Source organism: Coturnix japonica, chromosome 2, assembly GCF_054131305.1.
Source record: "Coturnix japonica strain WE chromosome 2, WE-NBRP24, whole genome shotgun sequence".
Classification (NCBI taxonomy): domain Eukaryota; kingdom Metazoa; phylum Chordata; class Aves; order Galliformes; family Phasianidae; genus Coturnix; species Coturnix japonica.
Window position 1 is genome coordinate 21,001,876 of NC_140664.1, and position 17,217 is coordinate 21,019,092.

Consider the following 17,217-nt stretch of genomic DNA (forward strand, 5'->3'; position numbering starts at 1 on the left):
ATATTTGTTTCTGTTTTCTCAAAGCAGCTCAGCTTTGTTTCTGTGAACCAGACTGAAGGGAGACTGCATCATTTTGTATTAAATTTTGATGATCTTTCCTTTGTAGCATTCTCGTTTCTCTGTGCTTTTGAGAAAGTACTGACATTTGGCATCAACACGGTCTGTGGCCATTCCTATAAAGGCTCTTTCCCATTTGGCTGATTCATAATTCATTGGCAAGCACAGACTGTGGTCATTTGCAGTAAGTCTGTTATACTTTAGTTACAGTCCCTAATAAATTAATTTTTTTGAGAGTACGTCCCAGCTGGGCACACTGAATTGTTGAGATCCCAACAGTGATTTCTTAGCTTGAATGAAAGCAAGATTTGTCTCTAGATTTGCCAACCCATGTAGTGACAGTGCAGTGAGTATAGTGAGGTGACAGTGTGGATTTCGAGTGCTTCTGCCCTTCTGGCAGCACAGCTCCACAGGTATGGGACTGTTGGACTGAACAGCTCATGGCTTGGCTCTTCTGTGAAAACTTCAAAACCAGCAATAAACTGGAAAATATAGTTTGTATTTATGTGGTTCAGAGTGCTGCACAGTGGGTGTGCAGACAAAGGCTGAATTAAGCTTGCTTAGGGAATTCAGTCACTGTTGTTTGTTATAATTCTTTCTGATAGATAAAATGCGTGCCTTTCAGAAGAGTTTTTGTTATATAACCGTAAATGCTAATTTGCTGTAGTTTAGTTTTGAAAATCCTAAATCAAATTCCAAGATGGTACTAAGGATGTTTCTCAATAGAAGTATATTTTTATCATTTTTCAGTCATTTTTCTGTCTCATCCTTTTCTATGCATATGTATGTTTGTACCTACACACGTATACATACTCCATATGGTAGTTTGGTAAGAAGAGCTGAAGTTGTGTGTGCTGCAGAGGCTGAACTTCATATAGATGACATCAAAGGCCAGAGGAGACCCTTGGGAATAGCAAGTGGGCCCCATGCTGATGAAAGTTGCCACATATCCATGTCTTTTGGTTGGAAAGGACCTGCAAGATCATTGAGTCCAACTGTCCTCCCATCACCATTACTACAACAAGCCACTAAACCATATCTCATAGCTCCTCATCCAGGCACCTCTTGAACACTGCTAGGGATGGCGACTCCACCACCTCCCCAGGCAGAACTTGACCACTCTCAGAGAGAAAGTTTTTCCTTATGTCTAATCTAAAACCTCCTCTGGTACAACTTGCAGCCATTTTCTTGGGTCCTGTTTGTTGCATGGAAGAAGAGGCCAAGCTCCTCCTCATCACAACCTCCCTTCAGGAAGTTGTAGAGTGCAATGAGGTCTCCCCTGAGCCTCCTCTTCTCCAGACTGAACAATCTCAGCTCCCTGAGCTTCTCCTCATAAGACTTCTGCTCCAGACCCCTCACCAGCTTTGTTGCCCTTCTCCGGACACATTCAAAGGCCTTGATGTATTTCTTGTAGTGAGGGGCCCAAAAAACTGAACACAGTACTCGAGATGTAGCCTCACCAGTGCTGAGTACAGGGGAATGATCACCTCCCTGCTCCTGCTGGCCGCACTATTTCTAATACAGGCCAGGATGCTGTTGGTCTTCTTGGCCACCTGGGCACCCTGTCTGTTCATGTTCAGCCAAGCATCAACCAACACCCCCAGGTCCCTTTCCTCTTCACGGTCATCCAGCCACAACAGGGTGACACGAATTAAATTCTGTCAAAGATATGCTGAATTTACAGCTCAGTGCATAGAATCATCTTATTTATTTGCACTGGAACTTCTAGGCAATTTAAAACATGTTCTTTTTTCTTACATCAAGAAGTGGCAAGGCAGCACGGTAAGTACCACATACCTCCAAACAGGAAAAATTTCTCCTCTTTCATTCCTCTTTTATTTTTGCTTTTCTTGTAAGAATTACAAATGAAGCCCTAAGTTTTTAGGCCTTGGCCATAAATATTACTTTTTTTGCTTGGCCTATTGAATGGATTACATTTATGTAAATCAATGTTATGTAACTTGATTTGGAAAGATTACTCTTTCCCTTTCCAAAGATTTCGTCAGCCATTCTGTAAGTAATCACTGCTGCATAACACATGAGAATGCTCAAAAACATGACTCATCCTTTGTGTGCCTCTTTCCAGGGTAACGTCATAAATTTTAAACACTCTTGTTTAAATAATTTAGATAGGAATATATTATTTTTCATGCTTACTACAGTAGATATAAGTTTTGCTGATTATATTAAAGGCTCATTATTATAATCCATGAAAATCAAAGATGGCCATTAATAAACACAAACAGTAGCTGAAAAATATTTGACCTTTTAATATGTGCTAAAAAATATTCTTAATAAATCCCTTTCTCCCTACTTTCTCCTTCCTACAGATCTAAAAGCCCTTAGATTTTATAAATGAAATGTTATAGATCACAGAGATTTAATTTCAATTAAAAACCCCAAAGGCAGTAGCAAATGCTTGGAGAATGCAGGACTATATATTTTCAAAGTCCCAAACATGTATTTTGCTTTTATTTATTTGTTTATTTATTTTGAAGTAAATGCGCCTTTAGTTGATAAATTAATCTAAACTTTTAGTGTGGATAGGTACAGCGGGAAGAGTAGTAAACACCGAACTTGGATGGCCTTTGGATGTTTCCAGTATTTTACTGAGCTGATCTGGCTTGCTGCACTGGATGATGCCTCCAGCATTTCAGAATTCTCAGTGATGCTGCTTTTTTCCTTTGATAATAGGACTTGCACATCTATTTCTATGGACTTGACAGAAGCTTCAGCTTAGTTCATTAAATTTTTACAGTGGAAGCTGGAGTGAGTTAGATTTTTAGGCAGTTGAGAGGCTTATGAAGAATAGTTTTCTACCATGAAGCTATAATTTTCGAAGCTTAAGCTTTCCTCCTCCTCTGCAGCTGATACCCCTAAGAACTAAAAGTTTCATTAAATGGTGATGAGGCAAATGTTCCTCATTGTTGAAATTAAGTACACCTGTCATTTCTTTTATTGTATACAGAAAATTCCTGCTGCAAAGGAAAACTAAGGCTGCAGACTCAGGTACCAAAAACCTGCAAATAGGCACAGCCTGTTTACAGCTTCTTGTGCCCTGTAGTTCATTTCATGATCATATATTCTATTTCTAGAGGCCTCCTTGCCAGTTTCAGTTTACAGAATGGACTGTGTCCATTCAGTGAACAACTATTCAGTGTTTTCCTTCCTCCTTTTTGGTCAGGTATAGACTTAATGCCATGATTTCATCACACTATTTTGAATTAATTTCCTGATTTTTTTTTTCCTCTGGTGCCCATTGCAATAGGTGCTGAGCATGTCATGAATGTACCTGCGTTCCACAACAGCCTTGAGAGATAAGAGGTTGATATTACTTCTACTTCCTAGGACATAAAGTGGGAAGTGAGGCACAGAGAGAGTAAGATCAAAAAGCTCCGTAAATACCAAAGGTGTAGGTTGAATCATCTAGGACTGTATTATCTAAGAGCTTCAATATACGGTACAATAAGTAGGGTATGGATGGATGGAGAGCAGCCACACAGAGAAGGACATGGAGGTTCCAGTGGATGAAAAGTTTGACGTGAGCAGCAGTGTTTGCTTCTAGCTCAGAAAGCCAACTGTATCCTGGGCTGCATCAACAGAAGGGTGGCCAGCAGGGTGAGGAAGGGGATTGTCCCCATCTGCTCTGCTCTTATGAGGCCCCATCTGGAGTACTGCATCCAGGCCTGGGGCCCCCAGTGCAAGAAAGTGGAGCTTTGTGGTCCAGAGACCACAAAGATGGGCAGAATGCTGCAGCACCTCTTCTCTGAAGGCAGGCTGAAAGATATTCAGCCTGGAGAAGAATAGGCTCTGGGAAGACCTCATTGTGACCTGCAGTACCTACTGTGGCCTATAGGAAAGATGGCAAGGGACTTTTTACAAGGGTGTATAGTGACAGGACAAGGAATAATGTCTTTGAACTAAAATATGGTAGATTTAGATTAGATAAAAGGAAGAAATTATTCACTGTATGGGTGGTTAAGCACTGTCCAGAGAAGCTGTGGGTGCCCCATCCCTGGAGTTGTTTAAGGTCAAGTTGGATGAGGTCCTGGGCAGCCTGAGCTGGTGGGGGCAGCCCTGCCCATGGCAGGGGATTGGAGCTAGGTGGGTCTCTAAGGAGCCTTCCAGCCCAAACCTTTCAATGGTCCTATGATTCTACAGTTAATCTATTAAAATCACAAATTCAATTGCCTCTGTGCACAGTGTTTGGTATTATTACAAATGAAACTGAATCTCAAATCAGGCACTCCAACAACTGTCTGCTACTGAAAAGTTTAAGGTTATATGATTTCCTTACACCACAAGGGAACACTGGAAAACAATGCAGGTGGTATCCTGATATCAAAGGCACTATTTAGTTTATCTTACCTTAAAACTATTCACATAATAAGTTGCTTTTTGAGACGGTGGGGAGTAAGGTAGTTTGGCACCACAGAGTTATAGTTACTATTCTTTGGGCTTTTAGAGCAAATTAACATTTCTAAAATGATTTTTCCATGTCATTTAATGTTTTTATCTGAGTAAGACAGACCAAGTTGAAACTCTAATTTTTACCCTTTGAGGTAAGAAATTGAACGATTTTGTTAAAAGGCTGCTGCGTTCAGTGCAGACCATTATTACAGCGTCATGTACTATTTTGCCCAGTGAACTTTGCACTTTTGCTAACAACAAACAAGATTAAAGACTGAAAATGGTTCAGGCTGAAGAACAGAAAGTACCAAAGGGTCTTGAATGAGAATGGCAAGGTAATCCAAGCCTTAGCTTCTCATTGATCTACACTGCCTCGGCCATTACCAATCATCTGTTTGACACCACAGTCCTAAACTCAGAATTGATGGTCTCATGTGGTATGATCTGTCAAATGGATCCAGGTCACTGAAACTGTAATCAAACTAGGAGGATGAGGGAGTGATGTGGGCCCTTTTTATCAGGAGGTGAATTGATCTGAGTGCTCTTACGTCTTTGTACCACCATTTCCATTCAGGGCTCACCTGCTTGCCATCTCTAATGTTGCAATACTCTGTTGTCCCTGGCTGTTTTCTCCACTGTAACTTTTTCCTTTACTTTCCCTGACAATGCCTTATCAGCTCCTGTTCTCATTTCCTCCTCCTAGGTCTTCCCTTGGTTTCCCTTGGTGTCTTCCAGCAATTCATGTGTTTTTACTGAACCTTGAATTTTGAAGGACAGAGACGAGGTGCAATAAGCTTTCCTGTCTGGTAGTACACTTTCTTTTCAGGCTTCTCCCAAGGAGCACTTCCATGTATCTGCTCCCTATCTGCCATCTTTTCCTGTTCTGTCTCAGGAAGGGAGCTACTGTCTCTGATTGAGAAGAACAAATTCCCTGCTGGCATGTTTGGAAGAGACCCAGCTTTGGTCCAAGCAGTGAGAGCTGTGACTACAGAGAAAGTTATTCTCGGCCTCAGTTTGAGCATGTCCACTGTGTAATCCTCAGGAAATTAAGTTGCACAGAGTGTGCAAACTGCATTTATTTCCAAAAGCTTTTAGCTCTCAGGGATGGAAAAAGTTTTGCCCTGGCCAAAACCAAAAAAGAAGCGCCGCCTTCTCCCCTGATTTCTGGATTCTTCTCCAGAGAATTGAGTTAATAGAAATTCTACAAGGAATAATATTTATTCTGACTAAAATCACATTCATCTCTGGTTTCTGTTCTCATAAAACAGTATTTTATGATCAATGTTTGAGCATTTGTATCTTTGTTTAAAAATAAGTTTGGATGTAAAACAATGATGTGGTTTTTTAGAGAGAATATTCCTTTTTGCAATAGCATTCTTTAGGTGAATTAATTTTCACATTCAACAAGCTTATTCAGTTCTATGAAATAGATAAAAACAGCAAAAAATGAACCATCTGTGCTTTAGCTTTTAAAACAAACAAACAAAATCTTAAGAAGTCTCACATCAAGAGATGTTCCACATTCTTCAGTACTAATGAAATCATTAAAATTAGGCTTTTCTCTGTTAGGACTTCAAGTCCCCACAGCTCATCCACAGAACTTAAGTACTGATAGCACTGTGGGCTTCTCTGGTAATGGTGGCTTTGTTTTGGCAGGAATGCTGATGTGTGCAGGACAGATTCAGTGTTACACATTTTGTGTTTAAAACAGGGGCATGAAGCACTGGATTGTAATCAAGCAACTCAGATGTGATCCCATCTGCTGTTGATTCCTATGATAAGAGGGCAAGTCAGCTCAACTCTTCATGGCTGCTCCTCTTGTAAAATGCTTCATAGGAACTCTGTGAGAAGACTTAGGATGTATTTTTCTATCTTCAAGGCACAGTAATATGCATTTACATGTTAGCTTAATATTAAAGTTATCATTAGACTGAAATTGCTTTGTAAATGAATGATGATGTTATCTCTGTCTAATATTTCTTGAAACATTCCTGGGATATCTTAGAATTGCTTAACACAGATATTTTGTATGGATCAAGATACTTCTGTGTGCACATCTGCTTTCTCTGCTTTGTAAAACACCTCTGCTCAGAAGACAGGGCCAATATTGGATCTGCAGAGCAGGTGGATGACGTGTATGCAGAGGTGGCTGCAGAGGCTACAGGAAGACCCTGTCATTGAGTTTCAGCTGTGATTCAGAGGCCAAATCTCCTTTTATCTCAGTCCAGATTTTTGGTTCTGCCTCCCCCTTTCTTTCCCTCTCTCTCTCTTTCTCTCTCTCTCTTTTTTTTTCTTCTAATAATTTATTCTTTTGTACCATAGAACACAACTTGAACAAAAGTTGTTCTCTTTAAGCTACAGCTTTTGCATTTTGACAATGTGTTTTTGTTTAAGAGGCTCGCTCACAGTGTGAAAGTCCAGGTGCAGAGCTGATAAGCAACTTGACAGATCCCATGGTTCCCAAACCACTTCAGCTTAACAGTGGCAGCTGCAAGGAAAGAGACTGTCTCCTTGTTGGGAACCACGTTCCCTCTCCTTGTATTGACTTTGGTTGCTCATGTGATTCATCGATCCGTGTGCCCTGGCTTCTTAGCTGCTAAGCTGCTGGACAAGCAGCAGTGTGGGAGCAGGGAGGAGGAGGACGCTCAGGGGTTTTTGGCAGCAGCCCGCAGTTAGATGGGGTTAAGCCACCCATTAAACCACACCTCGGGCTGAGGGTCTGGTGTGCTGCTCACTGGAGCATGCCAAGCTCCTTATAATGCACAGTTACACGGCTGCCAGCCACACTGCACAGGCTCCTCAAAATGCACATTGATTTACATTTTGTGGCGTTTCATAATGCAGCTTTCTCAGTGAACTGGGAGTAAGCCAGCACGTTTCATCGATAGGTTTTCTCCAAGTCCTGCTCTACAGAAACTGGTTAAGCTGGTTTGCCATTGGAACGCTCCCCCATCCCCTTTCTTGGATCCTGTCCCGTTTTCTGTAAATCATCACCTCCGTGAAGGTGGCTGAAGCTGTTTCTCATGTCGAGTAAGCAATGGTTTATGTCTTGAAACTTAATCCTTTTCTTTCCAGCCAGGTATGTTCCTGTTTGTGGAAGCTTTTAAGGCCTTATCACCCAAGGTTTTAGGATTCCCAAGCCCTTCACTGTCACTTGCTGCATTTTCTTGCACTCCCTGGGAGGCAGTTAGCCTTTTGGGAGGGAGATGCATGGGCATGATTTCCTGATCTTCCTCTTAGTCTGCTATGCACAGAGTTCCTGTTATTTATTATCTCAGTCCCAACTGATTAACAGTGCAGTGCAGAACTGACACCTGCAGAGAGGATCTCAGCAAAACGAGCTCTGTCTAAGGTGGTGCCTTCCATCAGTAGTCAGTGAGGGTTTGGCTGCAGAGAAAGAAAAAGACCATAACACTGTTATCTGAAACTCTACTGTAGTTACAGGTAAAAGGAGAATACGTTATGTGGCACTGACAAATAATTGATGGATATTGGTATAAACAGAAATTACGGTGAGTTAAAGACAAATTGAGGGAAGAAAACTGAGCATCACATGATTTTCGTTTTTTCCATAGGAACATGGTAGTATGATATGGAATACTGACGTCCAGTTTGCTGCTTACTGAGGGTAGTTTGCTTTAGAAATCCTTCTCTCCAAAAATCAGCTACCAAGTGCTACCAGTTTCCAATATTATTTTTAAATTATTCTTCTGTTATTATTTTTACCTGAAGTGGGGCTAAGAAGAGTTTGAGGAATTGTTATTGACCTGGAAGTTAATCTATTGGTGATTCAGATAGCAACAAACAGGATTCCCTGAGTAAAAGAGCAGTGACCATAAAACAGATCTTAGGGGTCAGCAAACTCGTGTGTGAGGTCAGTGGAGGAGACCAGGAGGTCATTTCTGGTTGTGGAACAGCATCCTTCAGGAGAGAAGAAAGCTCTGCAACAAAATCTCTTTCATTCTTACAGTAACTTATTTAAAGTCTTTAAACGATGAAAGGAATAGCAGTTGCTGATTAAAATATGAGAACCAGTTCAAAAGACAAAGAGAAAACTGTCTTGTATTTCTTTTGCTGAATCAATTAACATCGAATCAAATATCTTTTATTTTTAGCTCAGTCATAGTTTTCTCTTTCTCCCTCTCTGTCCACTGCTCCTCCAAATCGTATTTCTTGTGATTACTGAAGATCCAGTAAAACTCTTGCACCTTTTTGCAAAACTAGAAGGATTTGTTCTTTGTCTCATTTCCCATGTTCCATCTACGTGGATCCCTGACTGCTGTGCCGGTACCCAGTAGCTGCTCTGTTGCCCCTTGGAGGTGGGGCACCTGTCACAAGAGATACTACAGACAACCAGAAAATCAGTTTTTCATTTAGATAGTCCATTTAAAATATCAAAAATTGCACACTCATTTAGTCATATAACATGCCAGTGTTTCACAGTTTTAAGAAGATGTAGGCTTGTTGAATGAGTTATGTAGTTGCCTCTATTTATTGTGGATTTGCCTTATTACTATTCAGTTGCTTCATTTTTATTGTAAGCAAACCTCTGCTCTTGCCGTCTATCCTTTAAACACCAGCACACCTGGAAACTGTGAAAAGGTTAGTCTGTGGTATAAAGTGCTTTTTCCTAACAGATTTCTGTAGTGTTCAATCCCAGCTGGAATCAAAGGAGCAAACCGATTTAAGCCTTTAACCAGCATGCAAGGGTATTTTAATGAAAATTAGTCTGATTCTCTCTTTGAAGCTGTGCATGTGCTGAAAAGGAATGCTACAGATATTCCTTTAGATAATGCTGAGGACTTATCTGCCATTGCTTGGCTCATGTCAGATAGCTAACTCTTGGAAGTGTGCATTTATTCTTAATCGATATTATGATCAACTGCTGTCAGTTCTATTATAATTTCTTAACCTTATTAACCTAAACATTTTGTATTAGCTTTTATATTTATGTTGCTTAGAATGGGTTAACTGCTGACAAATCAAAATCAGCCTGAGCCTGGTAACAGCATTTGGGTTGTCGCATGCTCAAGAGATGATCTGTTTCAACACTTACATAATCACTTCAAGAGAATGAGGAAAGCAGTTGGAGTGATCTCTTGCATTATTACAGTTATAGCTATTCAGCGTCTTAGTACAGATGACTTCAGACCTGTGTACTGGCCTCCTTTGCTTCCTGTCATGTACCTCGTATTCCTGCCCTTGTTTCCAGAATGTTGCCCAGCACCACTTCATCAGGACTGGCCATTTTCTCCTTTTTATTTTTCTCCCCCAGCCTTTCTTTTTGTTCTTTTTACATGGTTATCGTCCATTCTGACAAATCAGGATCTCTTTGAGTAACACACCAAGAAATGCCCTTTTCCAGTAAGCACATACTTTCCAAAAACAATTTAATGGTTCTCATCTCAGGGTGAGTCCTTACGTGCTGTTTTTTCTCAGTCCACATTTAACATAAAAAGCCAAGGAGTGGAAGTACGCCGCTTCGTTTATATAAGATGAAACGCATTACTTTGAAATGGAAATGAATATACACTTCATCAAGAGAACTTGAGATATCCTTTGTTGTTTCATTTCCCTTTTAGATGCAGTGTATTTGCCAACATCAGGGATGGCAAAGGAAGCAGCAGCGCAGGAAGAACCTGACTGCCTCACAAAGTATTTCAGTGTTATGTGGTGTAAGGCATCAAAGAAGAAGCACAAGAAGTGGGAAGGCGATGCTATTCTTATTACAAAAGGAAAGTCAGTAATATTGAAAGACATGGAAGGCAAAGACATTGGCAGAGGTACTGTACATTTACATGTGTGTGTAAGTTAACAGCTGGCTTAAAATTAGTGTGATTTGAATAACAGAGAAGAGGCTTTTTAGATATTTTAGAGTTATCTGTACCAAAGTTGACCACAGGATGAGCAAAGATGAGATTTTTTTTTGCAGTGAGGGAGATGGAAAGAAAGCTTTATGTTTCTTACGTATAAAGCAGATGCATGGGGGAGTCTGGAGCAGGCTGTGTAACATTCTTCACAGAAGCACCAAATGGTGCATAGTCCAAGGAGACGATCTGGAAATGGGGCTGCACTAATTCAGCAGAGATGCTAAAGGAGGCAGGAGTTGATTTTGGTTGCTCTTGTACTGCATTGGAGAAGGTGTGAGAATTAAGAAGGTAGACAGGTAAGTTTCTTGTAGACGTTCCAGTCAGTACTATGGGAACTGGGAATGTTTGAGCTTGGATCTGTACTTTACAGCCAATCAAGCAGCTAAAACTATTATCTTTGTCAGAAAGACAAAGAAGAGCAACATTTTCCAGCCAAAGCCAACTGTGTAGCAATTTTTAGTCTTGCAGTTTTAGCAGCAGCTGCTGCTGTAAGACACAGTTTGGGTTGTTATCAGAGTTAAAAATAAGACTTGCAAACTGTAGGCTGCAGTCAGTTTGAGGTAGTATTTTTTACTGAAAGAAAAGCAAGAATTAGCATTGCTAACTAAGCTGAGCATATTTAGTAGGGAGTTTGGATTGGACAGTGTTTCTACAAGATATAATTTGATTAATTTGGAGGCTGACTTGGGTACTCTGCACTTTTAATTACAATCATGACATTGTGAACCTTGTTAGCACCACACACTTTTAAATCAGAGACTTAGAAGTTAATTCAAATTCAGTTATAGAGAAGCAATATAAGTACAGACTTGCTTGGGTATGTAAAAGGCAGAGAGAAAGAGAGCAATGCCTGGAATGCATCAGCCACCACCCTGTTGTTGTGTCTTCTTGAATTAGCAGAAAACATAGCAGGAAAACAGATATTCTGATTCCCAGTGCTACAATTTTTTGTGTTTATTTGTGCCAGGGAGCACAGCAGTATCAACGTCACTAATGCTGATCTGCTCTAAGAAAAACATAAATGCACCAATTGTAACCAATTGTACACCAAGTGTAACTTTAAAATTTCTTCAATTATTCTGAAGGTACTCTGAGTGAGGGGTAGTGGTGTTTATCTCCAAAACTGCATTTAAAACTAGCAGTTTTACAGTGAATGTGAATGAGCTTCCAGAATTACTATTTTTAAGTGGAAAAAAAAGGATTTAAAGGATGGTTTTGGTTTATTTTCTACTTAGGCACACCAGGGCAGGATTTAAGAAGGAATATGGAAACCTAAAAACAGCTTTGGCTTTAGATTGTTTTTGAGGCCAGACAGCAGAACTTCTTGCTCTTCTTCTCTGCAAGTGTCCTAAATTCTTTATAGTATATTACTAAGAATCTAGGAAACCCTCTCTTTTAATTTACTGTGTGTTATGGAAATAATTATTTCAGGCAGCTGCATAAACATTTGAGCTTTGTGGATTCACCTTTTGTCTTTCTTAGGTTCACATCTACCCAAAAAGCCCATCCTGACTTAGAACTAAGCTTTTCAGTCTGGAATTCAAATGATCTTGCACAGAGATAGAACTGTTGACAGTTTTATTAATCCTTCGTGCAGATAAATACTGATGTTAAGGAAGTAGTATTTGCTGTGTTGTTCTAATTCCTAAATTTTGATCTTCTTTTAGGTACTGGATATAAATCTAAAGAGTTAGACAGTCTTGAGGAAGGTCAAACGCTGATGATTGGAGGAAAAGAAATTGAAGTGATGGGTGTAATTTCAGCAGATGACTTCAGCAGTGGCAGGTGTTTTCAGACTGGAATAGCGACTCATGCAACAGTCCCAACTGCTTTATCTCAAACTACTGCGAAACAATTCTGTAAGCCAATCAAAAGAGCCTGCCAACCCAGTACTAAAGAGAATATTCTCCTCAATTCTCAGAGCTGCAAACCTCGTCACAATCCAAATGAAACAAGTAAGGTTCAAAGTTTTAAGCTTATTCAAGCACCCTTTGGCTCTCAAGAAAGTTAAGTGTCTAACCAGAATTTTCACATTCCTTGCTGTATTACTGAAGTATTTCTGAAATACAGTGGCGGTTTTTCTGTCAACAAAATATTAGGATTTTATCGTGTGTTTCTAACAAGTAGAATGCTCTGCAGTGCATCACTTTCGCTCACAGATGTTACAGATGGCTGTAGAAGCAAGTGGTTTCTGAGTGGTTTCTTCTGTAGAAGTGGTTTCTGAGAGTTCTGCCAAGAAAAATGTGTATGTCATTCAGAGAAACAATCTGACATATACTAAAAGTTCTAGTTGAGTTCCAGCTTCCCAGTGGGGTCAGTAATAGAGCAGCTCAGCCAAATGTGGATAATTGCTCCTGATGGTGCTTGATCCGTAACAGCCAATGAGTGTAACTTTACTGCCCCAAACTCAACAAGATATGTTTTGGAGTGAAAGTTTTGTTATGTAATGCTAGAACTACCCTGTACTGAAGAGTCATGAGAATTCTTAAATTACATAGGTTACTCTGAAACTAATGCCTCCTATTTATTTCTGTGAAAACTACGACAGATACGAAGAACATGGTAACACTATCAGACAGAGCAAATTATGAGCTACAGAATACTATTTTTCAATGGAGTCACCACCATTGGCCATGCATTTTTGCCAGAAATGAATTATAGCCTGCATGCCACACTTATAAATTGGCTGTCATATGGCTGTTGTATGGCTGTCCAGAACGTGACCTGTCTTTCACACTGCTGTTGTCAGTGTTCAAATGTACCACTCACCACTTCACTGTGCTAACACCCACTGTTAGCACTGTTAGCACATCCACAAACATTCAACAAGTGTCAATGAAGGCCTGTGGCTCCAATTCAGTGGCACACCTTTGCTTCATATGCACTTCCGTGCCAGGTGCTGTTTTGTCATACTGCCCCTCTGCTGCCATCTGTTGCATGGCAACAACATGTGATGAAATATTGGTGGGAAGCTTCAGTCTCTGCTGCTATACCACCAACATCTGCCTCTGACATCATGGGCCAACATAATAAAATAGGAGACGTTACTTTCAGAGCAGGCCTTGTAAATTCTGCTCATGGCTTTATCTTTCAGATGAAAAAGAAAGATGATTTTAAAGAAATATTAAAAAGGAGAGTTCTTCTACATTCTTTCTATAGTTATAGCTCTGTCCAGCTTTTTACCTCATATCTTGACAAAGCTGCTACTTAACAACTGTGTAAATAAACAATGATATGTTGATTATATAGTAATTAGCGATATCATTGGCACTTCCATAAGTGCAAACTCATTAGCACTGTCTTCTAGTTTGAATTCAGCTTGATTATGTTTGGTCTAATGAGGCACCTTCATGACGATTCTGCATTAGCTTTCTAATCTAAAATCTAGCAAAGAGCTGATATATTCTGTACTCAAATGAACTTCTTTGTTGTTATGCACTGCTCTGTCAAAAACTAAGTCTTATTCTAGTACTTTGCTTTCTGTTACTCCTGGTGAATTTGAACACCTCCTATGAGATTTCCCCAGATTGCCTGATGCAGAGAACTCTCAAGACATCAGTAGTTTGGACTCTCACACATTAGTGTTGCTCAGCCCTGGAGAATCGTATTATTTATGTAGTGCTTTGGTGCATAATCTCTTTCAGAAGCAATGGTGGTATTTTCCTAGACTAGGACATTGTGATGGGAGCACCGAAAAGTTTTCATGTTGCTGTCAATGAAAATACTTGATTAAAATACACCTTTCTCAAAACTGAATGCTGTTTATCTACATGCTCAACAGAACTGACTACACTGACAAAGACATAATATCATGTCTTTCATGTGTGATTTCTAAGATTTAGTCCATAACTCATCTAAATCTTGTTTTTTCCTCATCTCCGAGGCTGTAAGATTTTGACAGAAAGGTGATATTTTCATCACTGAGGGCTTTTGTATATATCAAGATTCAATTTGATGTAATCTGTCAGAACTCTGCCTTTTGTCAGTAGGAAACAAAATCCCTCTGAGTGATACAAGTCTTCAATAGACCTATTCTCATGAATAAATTATCGATATAGTTCTACTCTAGCAACATACACATATCAGAAGCTGTCAATTGCTTTCTCGTTCTATCTTCTGACAGTGCAACTTCTCACTGAAGTTTTGTAGTGTCAATACCAGCAACTGTGCATGGACATCGTCTAGCAAAGTAATGCCATCAGAGTCTGTAAACAAATTATGGCAAGCAAAAGTGTTGTTCAGATGTAGCCAAAGGATATAGCTTCATGCTCTGTTTGCCGCTGTATGACTTCAAACCTGTCAACTTCTTTGTCAGCTCACTCGCCTTCTTCCCCTATGTTTTGGCAAATCATCTTATCTCTCTGTTTCACAGACAAAATAGTCTTCCTGGGCTACAGAAATCTGGGCTACAAGAACATCCCCTGCAAATGTAGAGTCTACTCTTTCTGTGTGTCATTGTTTTCTTAAACTTTCCTTTTAGAAACCCTTTAGACCTTCTGATTTAACTCTCTGTATTCAAAGTCATCATGCTGCATTTATTAGGTAAGCAGTTTCATCTCCTGAAACAATGCTGCGAGTGCTCACTTTGTCACTCTTACATTTGAGAAAAGTGCAAACTATTTTGCACACCTCTGCAAAAGGATTTTTAGTTTGAAGGCTATCTAGATGCTTTGTTGGTAAATGCGTTTTCTGTCTGAAAAAGGTCAGTTTGTTCTCCAGTGTTTTTAGTGGCCATCAGACTAATTGCTGTAGCTGAGTTAGAGGAATAATGCCCTTTGCTAACAGTCTAAGAAAAGTTTAGTGCAATATTTGCTTATGTTTTGTATTTCAAGATTCTCTAGTTATGCCGAGACCAAATGCAAGTCATCAGTGCATGTTCAACAAGGCTGGTTTACCTGTGGTGGATGTAGTTGTGGATCCTTACATTGCAAATAATCTCCGACCACATCAGAGAGAAGGAATTGTATTTCTATATGAATGTGTAATGGGAATGAGGTAAGAACATAACTATCCTTTTGGATTTCAATGCCTATAATATTTTCACGTTCCATCTTAAGAATTAGACAATTCGAAGGGGAGCTTATGAAAAATAGATCAGCTAATTAATATTAATCTTTCCACAATAAAGGTTGCACAGGTTTTTTTCTGACTTCTGTGTAGCACTGTGTTTGCTGTGACTTTGCTAGATGTGATGAGATGCTGGTACAGCAAAGGGCCTGTCAGTTCTGCTGAAGATACCACATCTAAACACAGATACAATCTGACTCATGCTGAATCACACCACTTTCTGGGGTTTATAATTCATTTAATTCATGATTGTATGATCTATAGTTGAATGTGTGGAATAGAGAAGATGAAGAAGGTATGTGCAGTGAAAGTAAGAGGAGGTATATACAAGTGTTAAAAGGATTACATCTTATGTTATATTTTAAATTCTAGAAGAAGATTTAAGCTATTTGGTTTTGGAGGGCTAGTGCATTAATCTAGAAAATGAGGAATTTCACTCTAAGGACTTCTGGTCCTTACTGGCTTCAGAAAACATATAACCATGTAGTAAGTACAAATAGATTCTTTAATAGCAAACAAAATGACCATAAGAAATAGTTGCCTAAAACAGTTGTGAGTAATTACAGATACGTCTTTCAAAGTGTTACCATAGCCTCTTATATGTTACAGAGTTAGTGGCAGATTTGGAGCTATTCTTGCTGATGAAATGGGCTTAGGAAAAACCTTGCAGTGCATTTCACTTGTCTGGACTCTTCTGCGTCAAGGGGTCTATGGATGTAAACCAGTACTAAAGCGAGCACTAATTGTCACCCCTGGGAGTCTGGTAAAAAACTGGAAAAAAGAATTTCAGAAATGGTTGGGAAGTGAAAGGATCAAAGTCTTTACAGTGGATCAGGTAAGATTTATTTCCTAAAGGACATTAGGTCCTATCTGGCTCAGAATATAGGTCTCACCAGTTGTTTTTTTTTTTTTTCTTTTTTTTAAGCAGAAACCTGAACTAGTGATTCACTATTAAAATTTATTTGGAATGCTTCATTTCCCTTTCAGAGCCATACGCTCATTTAGCTGTCAGCAGCTGAAGATCACCTGCCTATGTAGCATAAGTCTCATAGTTCACCTTTGCAGATGTAAAAGGAGACATTATCTTCCTTGTCCCTCCAGTAAGAGACAAGGTCCATAAGCTTTCTGTTCTTCCTTGAAGAGCATACCATCCTTGCTTTACGTAACAGAGATTCTAGCTTGACTGACTTGTACTGTGTTTCTCTGGTAGTTCCTGTTACTCTTTACCAAAAACTTTCTAAATTTATTTCAGCTATCTGTTTCTAGTGATTTCAGGAAGTTATTCCTTTTAATGACACTGATAAGAGTTAGGTTTCTGTCTTCTGTAGAAAAGCAAGCAGAAGCAGGAAGGTGATGGTCCCCCTGTATTCAACTCTGGTGAGGCTGCAACTCAAGTACTGTATTCAGCTTTGGGCCCTTCACCACAAGAATCAATGACCTGGAACATCAAGAAAAGGGCAGTGAAGCTGTGAAGGGTCTGGAGCACCAGCCTTACAGGGACCAGCTAAGGGAACTGGGATTTTTCAGTCTGGAGGAGAGAAGGCTGAGGGGAGACGTTATTGCCCTCTGCCTGAAATGAGGTTGTGGTGAGGTTTGGGTCATCCTCTTTTTTTTTTTTTTCCCATGTAACAGAGATAGGATGAGAGGTTATGGTCTCAATTTGTGCCAGGGGAGGTTCAGGTTGGGTATTAAGAATATTTTTTTCTCAGAAAAAGTGGTGATGCATTGGAACAAGCTGCCTGGGGAGATGATGGAGTCACTGTCCCTGGAGGTGTTTAAGGAAAGGACAGATGTAGTACTCAGGGACATGGTT

General features: G+C 39.8%; 1 protein-coding gene across 4 annotated transcripts in view; it reads left to right on the forward strand.

Moving 5' to 3' along the window:
- Positions 1-17,217, forward strand: part of RAD54B (RAD54 homolog B) — a 56,773-nt gene that overhangs the window by 27,599 nt on the left and 11,957 nt on the right. For 3 of the 4 annotated variants that reach the window (XM_085537205.1, XM_015855932.3, XM_015855933.3), the window contains 4 exons: positions 10,050-10,250; positions 12,005-12,292; positions 15,170-15,332; positions 16,014-16,239. In XM_085537205.1, the coding sequence (XP_085393331.1) occupies positions 10,076-10,250; positions 12,005-12,292; positions 15,170-15,332; positions 16,014-16,239 (852 nt within the window). In that variant the 5' untranslated portion in view covers positions 10,050-10,075. Of the gene's footprint in view, positions 1-8,955; positions 9,070-10,049; positions 10,251-12,004; positions 12,293-15,169; positions 15,333-16,013; positions 16,240-17,217 lie in introns of those variants that run through there. The other variant, XM_085537206.1, reaches the window with a different exon arrangement.